Below are 13715 nucleotides of genomic sequence, written 5' to 3'. Positions count from 1 at the left end.
TTCCTAACCTCCTGCCCAATGTATGACCATATTAGAGAGACATATTTCCCTCAGATTACACAGATCCACAAAGAATTTGAAAACAAAACCAATTTTGATAAACTCCCATATCTATCACAGCAGCAAGATTTGTGACCTGTTGCCACGAGAAAAGGGCAACCAGTGAAGAACACACACCATTGTAAATACCACCCATATTTATGCTTATTTATTTTATCTTGTGTCCTTTAACCATGTGTACATTGTTAAAACACTGTATATATATATAATATGACATTTGTAATGTCTTTATTGTTTTGAAACTTCTGTATGTGTAATGTTTACTGTTCATTTTTATTGTTTATTTCACTTTTGTATATTATCTACCTCACTTGCTTTGGCAATGTTAACACATGTTTCCCATGCCAATAAAGCCCCTTGAATTGAATTGAATTGAGAGAGAGACAGAGAGAGAGAGAGAGAGACAGAGAGAGAGACAGAGAGAGAGACAGAGAGAGAGACAGAGAGAGAGAGAGAGAGAGAGAGAGACAAAGAGAGAGAGAGACAGAGAGAGAGAGACACAGAAAGAGAGAGACAGAGAGAGAGACAAAGAGAGAGAGAGACAGAGAGAGACAGAGACAGAGAGAGAGAGACAGAGAGAGACAGAGAGAGAGAGAGACAGAGAGACAGAGAGAGAGAGAGAGACAAAGAGAGAGAGAGAGAGAAACTGGAATTATGATGTGATTGTTAGACTACCTTAATTACCTTAACAGATGTTTATAAATGTCAAAACAGGTGGATCTAACCCTTTAATAGAGACATCTAGTGTCTTACCTGTGCCTACAGGCTGGTGACACTGAAGCTGTCATCGCTGGGGGTGTCTAGAAGCTGACAGAGCACTCCTCCTCCTCTAGGTGTGGGCTGTGGGGGGTAGAGAGGGTGCATCCCAGGGCACGGGGGGTAGCCCATGTCCTCAGAATGGGGCAAGGAGGCTTGGGGGGGCTTGTGGTGGGGGGAGGGGTACGGGGAAAGCTGCAGGGGGGCTGACCTTAGCCCCGAGGTGAGGTGGGGGGGCAGGTCCCGTTTGTGGGGGTGGGGGGGTCCATGGGGGGGCATCGTGCTGTGAGAGGGCCGCTCCTCGTAAAGCAGGGGGTTGGGGTGGGAGTGAGTATGGGGAGAGAGGTTAGGGTTGGGGTGGGAGTGAGGGGAGAGGTTAGGGTTGGGGTGGGGGTGAGGGAGAGGGGAGAGGTTAGGGTTGGGGTGAGGGAGAGGGGAGAGGTTAGGGTTGGGGTGGGGGTGTGTTGAGAGGTTAGTGTTGGGGTGAGGGGAGAGGTTAGGGTTGGGGTGGGGGTGAGGGAGAGGGGAGAGGTTGGGGTGGGAGTGGGGGGAGAGGTTAGGGTTGGGGTGGGGGTGGGGGCTAGTGTGTAGGGTGGGCTTTGTATACATGTTAGGATGAGTGTGAGTGTGGGGGTGAAGATGTTGGTTGTGGTTTGAATGAAGGTGGTGTGTGTTTGTGTGCGGGTGTTTGTTGCTATGGGGGTTGTTGTGCGTGTGAGGGTTGGTGTTGGGGTTGGAGTGTGTGTGTGGGCTCATGTTTGCGTGAGGGTCGGGGTTTGGGTGTGTGTTGGTGTGTGGGTGTGCAGAAGCGTTAGGATCAGGATGATTGTTAGGGCTAGCGTGAGGGTTCACATTAGCGCGTACATGTGCGTTGTCGTGTGCGTTGTCGTGTGTGTTAGTGTGTGTGTGTGTAGCGTTGTGTGTGTTAGTGTGTGTGTGTGTAGCGTTGTGTGTGTTAGTGTGAGGGCTGGTGCTGCCACTGAGCGATGCCCCGCTGTACCAACAAGGGGAGCTACAGCAGCTGGGAGAATCATACTGGGAGGTGAAATGGTCCTTGGAGATGGTTGCCGGGTTACGATAGGGGGGGCTCAGCGCTGTTCCACAGTGGGCCAGTAACCGTGGCGATTGGGAGCAGGACGGGGAGAAGGAGGAGGGGGGAGGAGCAGGGGTGAGAGGGGGGTGGTAGGGCTGGGGGGCGGGGGATAGTTTGGGAGGATAGGAGGAGGATGTGGAAGTCATTCCAGGGGAGAGAGAGGAGGATGAGGCCTCGCCAGGGAAGAGGGTTGGGTAACGCTCCTCTGAGGACGGGGTGGAGGGGTGGGCGGAGTAAGGAGTTGGGGAGGGGTACTCACAGGGCTCGGGGGGGTAACCAAGGTGTAGGGCAGGGGTAGGGAGGGGGGAGAGGCTGCTGCTGTCTCCACTGAAGTAGTCAAGGCCTTCCTGGAACAACCCCCCCTGAGCAGTACCCCCTCCTCCTACATCCCCACCCCCAGCAGCCTTACCCTTCTTCCCCCCTGGGGGGCGTTCTCTTGGGGACGGGCACAGCCGTCCCCTGCCTCCCCTCGCCCCCCTACCCTGCCGCCCCCCAATCCCACTGCGTTTGGCACCAGAGCCCTGGGTTGAGGTGTGGGACTGTGTCTGGGCTGGGGGGCTGGTGGGAGAGTCTGGGGGGGCTCCGGTCCTGGTCCACCCCCCCCCTCCTTTTCCATTTGGGGTTCGGCAGCATTCCGTTTCCTGCGCCCCCGTCCGGGCTTTCCCTGCCCCTGGAAGAGAACGTTCTGGCTCCAGTTGTAAGAGGGGCCTGAGGCGCTCTCATGCCAGTCCATCATTAACTTCTCCAGACTTGATAGGCTGGACTGGCCTTGACCTCCCTCTCCACCAATAGGAAGAGACTCCCTGCCTCCACCCTGCCTGTATGCCCCACCTCCGGAACCTGAACCCGAGCCTCCGCCCCCACCTCCGGTACTGACCCCGCCTCCTGACCCGGTGACCCCCAGGTGGGATGAGTCAGAGGAGGACTCTGATAGGCTCTCGAGGAAGGGTTGTCGCTTGGCCTTTTGTGGGGTGTAGTTAGAGATGTCCAGGATGTCTTTGGGCTCGCTGGGGCCTGGGGTGACGTAGTCACTGTAGCCTCCTGGGTAATGATGAGCCAGACTGTCCCACGCCCAGCCACTGGAGCCCTGCCTGCAACACACAGCACATTTTATTCACTCTATTTTTTTTAAAACTGCACAGTTGGTGAAGGGCTTTAAGAAGTACTTATTTAGGACCCAAAGTGATTTATAGATCAGGGATTTAGTGTTACGGTGTTATGTATCTCAAACACATACGACTATAGAAGAAGTTAGGGTAGGATTGTACTCTAATCCCAACTCTGTGGTTCCAGACAATTTAGACCTGAAGCTACTTACTTGCAGTTCCACTGGTTGGAGGGGTAGTGTCTGTAACCCTCTGGAGATGATGAGGAATGGAAGGGGTTGTTCTTGGCCATGGCCATATACCCCCCTCCCCCTGGAGAGGATGGTCCGACCTGCCCAGGGTAGCCCCCATATCCACGCTTGGAAAAATTGGAATAGCCCATCTGACCCTGGCCCACGGTGGGGACTGTGGAGGCCTTATCCAGCCCTGCTGCCCCGTAGGCTGCAAAGCTGCAGTCTGTGGGTCTCTGTGGTGCTGCACTGCCCCCCGCAGGAGAGGAGGAGGAATAGCCGGACGGGTAGTGACCGTAGGAGGAGGGATGGGGGGAACTGGGAGAGCGAGGCAGAGAGAGGGAGGGAGGGGTGGACTTGGGGAAGGAGGAAGTGGTGGGGGAGTTCTGGGAAAGGTAGTAGCTGTAAGGAGGTCTGGAAGAGGAGGATGAAGAGACCTGGGTTTGGTTCTCCCTTGCCTCTCCTTTGGGGCTGCTCTTGGGGAAGGCTGGGGACCAGCGAGAACCTGGGCCGGGGGCAGTGCTGGAGGAGTCGTAGCTCGGGGTGGGAGGAGGTTTCCTGGGGTCAGGCCGAGAGGAGGAGATATCCAGGAGGTCGGAGGAGTCGTCTGAGTCGAGCAGGGAGCGAAAATATCCGGCGAACAAACCCTGCACTTCATCACCTCCTCCACCTTCTCTGCTGCCCCCAGGGCTGCCGTATGCTCTTCCCCCCTCACAGGGCAGGAAGTCCCCCCTCAGGGAACCACAGGCCTGGTACGCCCCCGGCCCTCTCTCCCTCTCCCCTCCCCGGTCATCCTCCCAGACACCTCCACCATTAGACCAGTCTTGCTCCAGCTGACATCCTGCCTCCCCTTTCAGAACCCCATTCTTGCACGAGCGTCGTTTTCTCATCGGCTTCCACCCCTCACCTCCAGCCCCCATCTCCCCCCCTGCAACCCCTCCTCCCCTGCCTCCCCCACCCTTCCCTCGTTTCTTGGGTAACCCTGGTTCTGACAGAGCAGGGGTCACTTTCCTTTTCTTCCCGATCGTCTCGAAGAAGTCACTGAAGGAGCTCTTGAAGCTCTCACACCCAGCCCCTCCTGCACCTCCTCCCCTGCCCCCTACGCCACCACCCCTCCCTCCCCTGCGTCTGAACCCTGTGAGTCGGTGGAGCAGGGCGGAGATCCCAGGGTTGTTGGACGGCGTGTGAAAGCTATCCGGTTCGCTGGGTGTCCAGCAGCGTGGTGGGGAGCAGCGGCCGGTGGCAGGCGTTTGGTGGTTTAGGAACGCCAGTTTGGACAGAACGTCTCCGTACTCTGTCTTGACGTCGTTGGTGTCGTTCACGTACGACGGTTGCGGAGATGGGAGCTTGGCCCGCCGGCGCCGACGAGGTTTCTTGGGCTCGCCGTTCCCACTGGCAACGGCGAAATTCCCACCTGTTTTATCCGGCATTCCCGGTACAACCTGTTTGGGAGGTCGGCCACGTCTGCGTTTCAGGATCACCGGGAGTTCTCCAGGCGGGAACATGACCATCACATTCTTCCCATTGTTCTTCATGCGAAGGAGCGCAGTTGGCTCTCGGACCACCGATGTCACCCCCTCTGCTCCCTCCAACCCCCCCTCTCCACTGGCCCCACCCCTCTCTGGTCCGACGACGGTCTCCATGGAGGAAATCTTGTAGCTCTTTTGGCGTCGGCTGAGGTTCACCGGGATACGAGCCACCTTCACCACGATACGCCTCACCTGGGAAACAGACAAACACAATAAAAAACATTATTTTATAACCTTTATTTTCCTGGTTAAAATCTGGTGGATGTCAGACAACAAAATAACAACATGGCTTCTGGGTTATTTTGACTGCTTTGTAATAATATCCTAAAACTTGAACTCACACCAACGAACCGCCGTTTCTGTTTAGTGGGAGGAACTAGATCATCAGGCACCTCCTTCTTCACTGTCGGCTGGGGCACGGTATTGATCGATGGACAAGGCGAAAGATTGGTCGCTGGTCTGGGATTGGTCGCCGGTCTGGGATTGGTTGCCGGTCTGGGATTGGTTGCTGGTCTGGGATTGGTTGCTGGTCTGGGATTGGTCGCTGGTCTGGGATTGTTCGCTGGTCTGGGCGAGGATTTGGGCGAGGCTTTCATCGATGGTCTGGGTTGGGCTTTTGGTTTGGCGTTGGTTGAAGGTCTAGGTTGGGGTTTGGTTGAAGTTCTGGGTTTGGGCGCTGGCCGGGGGGCGTAGTGAGAGGTGGGGTGTGGTGTAGGGCGTGGCGAGGGGCGTGTTGAAGGGTGTGGTGAAGGGCGTGGTGCTACAGGTACAGCTGAGTCAGCAGGCTTCGAGGTTGCAGGTAAACACTCCTCCACTGTGGGGCGCCCTACCTTTACATGTACACTCACCCTCTCTTTCTCATCCTCTTCTTCCTCCTCTGCCATCTCCTCCTCCCTCTCGCTCTCCCTCCCTCCCCTCTTCTCTCCATCCTCGGTGGATCGGCGGATGCGGGATGACTTGCGTAGCTGGCAGGGGAAGCGAGGTCGACCGGAGCTACGGAGCGCATACTTCCTCTCTCCTTCGACAGATACAGGGGAGGGATCTACAGGGTCTGGGCCAATAGTAGAAGGGTTTGAACCGGATGGACCAATAAGAGAAGGGCCTGTAGGATTTGGGCCAATAGCTCTTGAGGGTTTAGAGAGATCTAGAGGTGTTGGTCCAATATGGGCAGGGCTAATGGCCGGGGGCCTGTCTCTGTTTGCAGAGGGTGGAGGAAGCGGGCTGCAGGGAGAGGAAGCAACTTGCTGATTGGTGCAGGCTGAATGAGTGACAGGCAAGAGGACCTGTCGCTGAGGTGATCTGGTGTGAGTCTCTGGTGATGAAACAGTTCTGGGCTGCTCTGGACCGGCAGAGTCCGAGTGTGTGTGAGCATCCATGTGTGTGTTAGCGGTTAGGTGTGTGTGAGTGTCCGCAGGTGTGTGCATTTGGAGATCCGTGTAAATCTGCATGCCTGTGACTCCTGTCTGTCCTGGTGTGTGTGTTAAAGCATCGGTGTGTGTCTCTGTCTGCCAGCGTCGGCGTGTTCCAAGGCCAGGCCTTCTGTGAACCCCGTTGGCCAGGGAGGGGGGCGAGGGTGATGGTGAAAGGTCAAGGGTCCCTTGAGCTCCAGCCTCAGCACTGGGTTCCACTATGACCCTCTCCTGTACCCCTGCTGCCACCTCCCTCCCCCATGTCGCCAGCTCCCCTTCACACCCCTGCTCCTCCGCCAAGGCCCCACCGTCATGCCCCACCCCCCCACCTCCACCTGACCGCAGGCGTCCAGGCAGGCGGCTCATCCACAGAGGTCGATGGTGATGATGATGTCAAAGTGATGTCACAGAGGGGATGGTGATGTCAGAGAGTGTTGAGGCCCAGTGAGCTCTCTCTCTCTGTCTCTCTCTCCGTCTCTCCCTCCGTCTGTTTATGTGTGGTCTGCTGAAGTCACATGCCTCTATCCAGAGAATTTAGGGAGCTGAGGAGAGAGGAATACATACATTCAACACACTCCAAACAGTAGATTCTAACAGAGATTCAACGTAATGTTAAAGGGAGAAGATGGAATTAGATGATACCGATCATTCTCATTCATTTAGGATTGGGATCGTTTGGAAACATTCATTTAGGATTGGGATCGTTTGGAAACATTCATTTAGGATTGGGATCATTTGGAAACATTCATTTAGGATTGGGATCGTTTGGAAACATTCATTTAGGATTGGGATCATTTGGAAACATTAATTTAGGATTGGGATCGTTTGGAAACATTAATTTAGGATTGGGATCGTTTGGAAACATTCATTTAGGATTGGGATTGTTTGGAAACATTAATTTTGGATTGGGATCGTGTGGAAACATTCATTTAGGATTGGGATCGTTTGGAAACATTCATTTAGGATTGGGATCGTTTGGAAACATTCATTTAGGATTGGGATCGTTTGGAAACATTAATTTAGGATCGGGATCGTTTGGAAACATTAATTTAGGATTGGGATCATTTGGAAACATTCATTTAGGATTGGGATCGTTTGGAAACATTCATTTAGGATTGGGATCGTTTGGAAACATTCATTTAGGATTGGGATCGTTTGGAAACATTAATTTAGGATTGGGATCGTTTGGAAACATTCATTTTGGATTGGGATTGTGTGGAAACATTAATTTAGGATTGGGATCATTTGGAAACATTCATTTAGGATTGGGATCGTTTGGAAACATTCATTTAGGATTGGGATCGTGTGGAAACATTCATTTAGGATTGGGATCGTTTGGAAACATTCATTTTGGATTGGGATCGTGTGGAAACATTCATTTAGGATTGGGATCGTTTGGAAACATTCATTTAGGATTGGGATCGTTTGGAAACATTCATTTAGGATTGGGATCGTTTGGAAACATTCATTTAGGATTGGGATCGTTTGGAAACATTCATTTTGGATTGGGATCGTGTGGAAACATTAATTTAGGATTGGGATCGTTTGGAAACATTCATTTAGGATTGGGATCATTTGGAAACATTCATTTAGGATTGGGATCGTGTGGAAACATTAATTTAGGATTGGGATCGTTTGGAAACATTCATTTTGGATTGGGATCGTGTGGAAACATTCATTTAGGATTGGGATCGTTTGGAAACATTCATTTAGGATTGGGATCGTTTGGAAACATTAATTTTGGACCACAATTACTTTAACGTAACAGATCCAGTAACTTTGAGGTAACATACTTGAATTTGGGGGAGAAACTATTCTTATACTGTAACCAAGAAGAAACATTGATACAACATTGACACAACATAACATCCCAATGCTGGCATTTAACAATCAACTCCTGAGCTATATGGTCGATAGTGTTTTATATCCTGTGGTCTGGCTGGCTGTCTGCAGTTCATTGGGTCGTCAGTACCGCAGTAGTGTAAATGCACACACTATACACTCTACTCTTTCTCTCAGCTGCGAGAAATAAGGAGAGAGAGGAGAGGGGGGGGGGGGCGAGAGAGAGAGAGGGGGGGGGAGAGTACAGACAGACAGACAGACAGACAGACAGACAGACAGACAGACAGACAGACAGACAGACAGACAGACAGACAGACAGAGGGAGAGTAGGAGAGTAGGAAAGAGAGAGAGAGACAGAGAGCGAGAGAGAGAGGAGAGAGAGAGATTGGCCCTACACAGAGAGTACACAGCGGCAGAATACCTGACCACTGTGACTGACCCAAAATTAAGGAAAGCTTTGACTATGTACAGACTCAGTGAGCATAGCCTTGCTATTGAGAAAGGCCGCCGTAGGCAGACATGGCTCTCAAGAGAAGACAGGCTATGTGCTCACTGCCCACAACGTGAGGTGGAAACTGAGCTGCACTTCCTAACCTCCTGCCCAATCTATGACCATATTAGAGAGACATATTTCCCTCAGATTACACAGATCCACAAAGAATTCGAAAACAAATCCAATTTTGATAAACTCCCATATCTACTGGGTGAAATTCCACAGTGTGCCATCACAGCAGCAAGATTTGTGACCTGTTGCCAACGAGAAAAGGGCAACCAGTGAAGAACACACACCTTTGTAAATACAACCCATATTTATGCTTATTTATTTTATCTTGTGTCCTTTACCATTTGTACATTGTTAAAACACTGTATATATATATATATATATATATATATATATATATTATGACATTTGTAATGTCTTTATTGTTTTGAAACTTCTGTATGTGTAATGTTTACTGTAATTTTTATTGTTTATTTCACTTTATATATTATCTACCTCACTTGCTTTGGCAATGTTAACACATGTTTCCCATGCCAATAAAGCCCTTGAATTGAATTGAATTGATATTAACAGGATAGCCGTGATGTTTGACTAGATGAGCACGCACACTCACACACACACACACACACACACACACACACACACACACACACACACACACACACACACACACACACACACACACACACACACACACACACACACACACACACACACACACACACACACACACACACACACACACACACACACACACACATATTAACCAGCAGAGGGAAGCAGAGAAATGATGAATAGAACTCACATTCTGATTGGTGGAGGGATGGAGAGATAAGGGAGAGATAGAGGGATAGACAGGGAGAGAGACAGATAGATAGAGGGATAGACAGGGAGAGAGACAGATAGATAGAGGGATAGACAGGGAGAGAGACAGATAGATAGAGGGATAGACAGAGAGAGAGACAGATAAATAGAGGGATAGACAGAGAGAGAGACAGATAGAGGGATAGACAGAGAGAGAGACAGATAGATAGAGGGATAGACAGAGAGAGAGACAGATAGATAGAGGGATAGACAGAGAGAGAGACAGATAGATAGAGGGATAGACAGAGAGAGAGACAGATAGATAGAGGGATAGACAGGGAGAGAGACAGATAGATAGAGGGATAGACAGAGAGAGAGACAGACAGAGAGAGAGACAGATAGATAGAGGGATAGACAGAGAGAGAGACAGATAGATAGAGGGATAGACAGAGAGAGAGACAGATAGATAGAGGGATAGACAGAGAGAGAGACAGATAGATAGAGGGATAGACAGAGAGAGAGACAGATAGATAGAGGGATAGACAGAGAGAGAGACAGATAGATAGAGGGATAGACAGAGAGAAAGACAGATAGATAGAGGGATAGACAGGGAGAGAGACAGATAGATAGAGGGATAGACAGAGAGAGAGACAGATAGATAGAGGGATAGACAGAGAGAGACAGATAGATAGAGGGATAGACAGAGAGAGAGACAGATAGATAGAGGGATAGACAGAGAGAGAGACAGATAGATAGAGGGATAGACAGAGAGAGAGACAGATAAATAGAGGGATAGACAGAGAGAGAGAGGGATAGACAGAGAGAGAGACAGATAGATAGAGGGATAGACAGAGAGAGAGACAGATAGATAGAGGGATAGACAGAGAGAGAGACAGATAAATAGAGGGATAGACAGAGAGAGAGACAGATAGATAGAGGGATAGACAGAGAGAGAGACAGATAGATATAGGGATAGACAGAGAGAGAGACAGATAGATAGAGGGATAGACAGAGAGAGAGACAGATAGATAGAGGGATAGACAGAGAGAGAGACAGATAGATAGAGGGATAGACAGAGAGAGAGACAGATAGATAGAGGGATAGACAGAGAGAGAGACAGATAGATAGAGGGATAGACAGAGAGAGAGACAGATAGATAGAGGGATAGACAGAGAGAGAGACAGATAGATAGAGGGATAGACAGGGAGAGAGACAGATAGATAGAGGGATAGACAGAGAGAGAGACAGATAGATAGAGGGATAGACAGGGAGAGAGACAGATAGATAGAGGGATAGACAGAGAGAGAGACAGATAGATAGAGGGATAATGAGAGAGAGAGAGAGATATATATAGATAGATAACTTTTTTTTAAAGGGAATGAGAATGGAATGGTAGCTTAAACACCCCTATACCAAACACACACTAAACACAATCCTGTCCATCATCAGCCAGCCTTCCTCTCCAACATATGTCTCTGATTATAGCAGAGAGAGGGGGGGGGGGGGGGGGGGGGGGGGGGGGGGGGGGTCAGAGAGAGAGAGGGGGGGGGGGGTCAGAGAGAGAGGAGGGTGGAGATAGAGGTTGCATACAAGGAGAAACCTCTACATTCCTGTGCTTAATGATACAACTGGGGACACACAACCTCACCTAGACACATACACACATAATCAATAATACCTACAGACCATCGATCTTTCACTCCATTCAATTCACTCTGTCATTCTCTCTCTCCCTGTCTCCTCTCTCACTGTCTCTCACAGTATTCTCTCTCTCCCTGTCTCCTCTCTCACTGTCTCTCACAGTATTCTCTCTCTCCCTTTCAGTTCAATTCAAGGGGCATTATTGGCATGGGAAACATATGTTAACACATGGCCAAAGCAAGTGGAGTAGATAATAAACAAAAGTGAAATAGACAATAAAAAATGAACAGTAAACATTAGACTCACAGAAGTTCCAAAATACATTTCAAATGTCATATTATGTCTATATACAGTGTTGTAACGATGTACAAATGGTTAAAGTACAAAAGGGAAAATAAATAAACATAAATATGGGTTGTATTTACAATGGTGTTTGTTCTTCACTGGTTGCCCTTTTCTTGTTGCAACAGGTCACAAATCTTGCTGCTGTGATGGCACACTGTGGTATTTCACCGAGTAGATATGGGAGTTTATCAAAATTGGGTTTGTTTTCGAAATCTTTGTGGGTCTGTGTAGTCTGAGGGAAATATGTGTATCTAATATGGTCATACATTGGACAGGAGGTTAGGAAGTGCAGCTCAGTTTCCACCTCATTTTGTGGGCAGTGAGCACATAGCCTGTCTTCTCTTGAGAGCCATGTCTGCCTACGGCAGCCTTTCTCAATAGCAAGGCTATGCTCACTGACTCTGTACATAGTCAAAGCTTTCCTTAAGTTTGGGTCAGTCATAGTGGTCAGTTAGTCTGCCACTGTGTACTCTCTGTTTAGGGCCAAATGGCATTCTAGTTTGCTCTGTTTTTTTTGTAAATTCTTTCAAATGTGTCAAGTAATTCTCTTTTTGTTTACTCATGATTTGGTTGGTTCTAATTGTGCTGCTGTCCTGGGGCTCTGTGGGGTCTGTTTAAAAATATATATATTTAACTAGGCAAGTCAGTTAAGAACAAATTCTTATTTTCAATGACGGCCTAGGAACAGTGGGTTAACTGCCTGTTCAGGGACAGAACGACAGATTTTTACCTTGTCAGCTCGGGGATTTGAACTTGCAATCTTCCGGTTACTAGTCCAACGCTCTAACCACTAGGATACCCTGCCGCCCCAGTGTTTGTGTTTGTGAACAGAGCCCCAGGACCAGCTTGCTTAGGGGACTTTTCTCCAGGTTCATCTCTCTGTAGGTGATGGCTTCCTTATGGAAGGTTTGGGAATCGCTTCCTTTTAGATGGTTGTAGAATTTAACGGCTCTTTTCTGGATTTGGATCATTAGCGGGTATCGGCCTAATTCTGCTCTGCATGCATTATTTGGTGTTTTACGTTGTACACGGAGGATATTTTTGCAGAATTCTGCATGCAGAGTCTCAATTTTCCTCGCCTTTCCTTCCAGTTCTCTGCTGCCTGTGACTGGAACGAATTGCAAAAATCACTGAAGTTGGAGACTTTTACAGTGGGGCAAGAAAGTATTTAGTCAACCACTAATTGTGCAAGTTCTCCCACTTAAAAAGATGAGAGAGGCCTGTAATTTTCATCATAGGTACACTTCACCTATGACAGACAAAATGAGAAAAAAAATCCAGAAAATCACATTGTAGGATTTTTAATGAATTTATTTGCAAATTATGGTGGAAAATAAGTATTTGGTCAATAACAAAAGTTTATCTCAATACTTTGTTATATACCCTATGTTGGCGATGACAGAGGTCAAACGTTTTCTGTAAGTCTTCACAAGGTTTTCACACACTGTTGCTGGTATTTTGGCCCATTCCTCCATGCAGATCTCCTCTAGAGCAGTGATGTTTTGGGGCTGTTGCTGGGCAACACGGACTTTCAACTCCCTCCAAAGATTTTCTATGGGGTTGAGATCTGGAGACTGGCTAGGCCACTCCAGGACCTTGAAATGCTTCTTACGAAGCCACTCCTTCGTTGCCCGGGTGGTGTGTTTGGGATCATTGTCATGCTGAAAGACCCAGCCACGTTTCATCTTCAATGCCCTTGCTGATGGAAGGAGGTTTTCACTCAAAATCTCACGAAACATGGCCCCATTCATTCTTTCCTTTACACGGATCAGTCGTCCTGGTCTCTTTGCAGAAAAACAGCCCCAAAGCATGATGTTTCCACCCCCATGCTTCACAGTAGGTATGGTGTTCTTTGGATGCAACTCAGCATTCTTTGTCCTCCAAACACGATGAGTTGAGTTTTTACCAAAAAGTTATATTTTGATCTGACCATATGACATTCTCCCAATCTTCTTCTGGATCATCCAAATGCTCTCTAGCAAACTTCAGACGGGCCTGGACATGTACTGGCTTAAGCAGGGGGACACGTCTGGCACTGCAGGATTAGAGTCCCTGGTGGCGTAGTGTGTTACTGATGGTAGGCTTTGTTACTTTGGTCCCAGCTCTCTGCAGGTCATTCACTAGGTCCCCCCATGTGGTTCTGGGATTTCTGATCATTTTGATCCCACGGGGTGAGATCTTGCGTGGAGCCCCAGATCGAGGGAGATTATCAGTGGTCTTGTATGTCTTCCATTTCCTAATAATTGCTCCCACAGTTGATTTCTTCAAACCAAGTTGCTTACCTATTGCAGATTCAGTCTTCCCAGCCTGGTGCAGGTCTACAATTTTGTTTCTGGTGTCCTTTGACAGCTCTTTGGTCTTGGCCAGAGTGGAGTTTGGAGTGTGACTGTTTGAGGTT

At 49.1% G+C, this 13715-nt stretch overlaps 1 protein-coding gene across 2 annotated transcripts in view; it reads right to left on the bottom strand.

The window, feature by feature from the left end:
- Positions 1-2267: 2267 nt before the first annotated feature.
- The window catches only part of LOC109881183 (AT-hook DNA-binding motif-containing protein 1-like), a 36670-nt gene continuing 25222 nt past the window's right edge, over positions 2268-13715 (bottom strand). For both annotated transcript variants that reach the window (XM_031789038.1, XM_031789037.1), the window contains 3 exons: positions 5116-6725; positions 3228-4966; positions 2268-3000 (listed from right to left, as the gene is read on the bottom strand). In XM_031789038.1, the coding sequence (XP_031644898.1) occupies positions 2292-3000; positions 3228-4966; positions 5116-6549 (3882 nt within the window). In that variant the 5' untranslated portion in view covers positions 6550-6725 and the 3' untranslated portion in view covers positions 2268-2291. The remainder of the gene's footprint in view (positions 3001-3227; positions 4967-5115; positions 6726-13715) is intronic.

This window comes from Oncorhynchus kisutch, linkage group LG14 (genome assembly GCF_002021735.2).
Source record: "Oncorhynchus kisutch isolate 150728-3 linkage group LG14, Okis_V2, whole genome shotgun sequence".
Classification (NCBI taxonomy): Eukaryota; Metazoa; Chordata; class Actinopteri; order Salmoniformes; family Salmonidae; genus Oncorhynchus; species Oncorhynchus kisutch.
The sequence above is the reverse complement of the archived record's forward strand: the minus strand, read 5'-3'. Positions and strand labels throughout refer to the sequence as shown.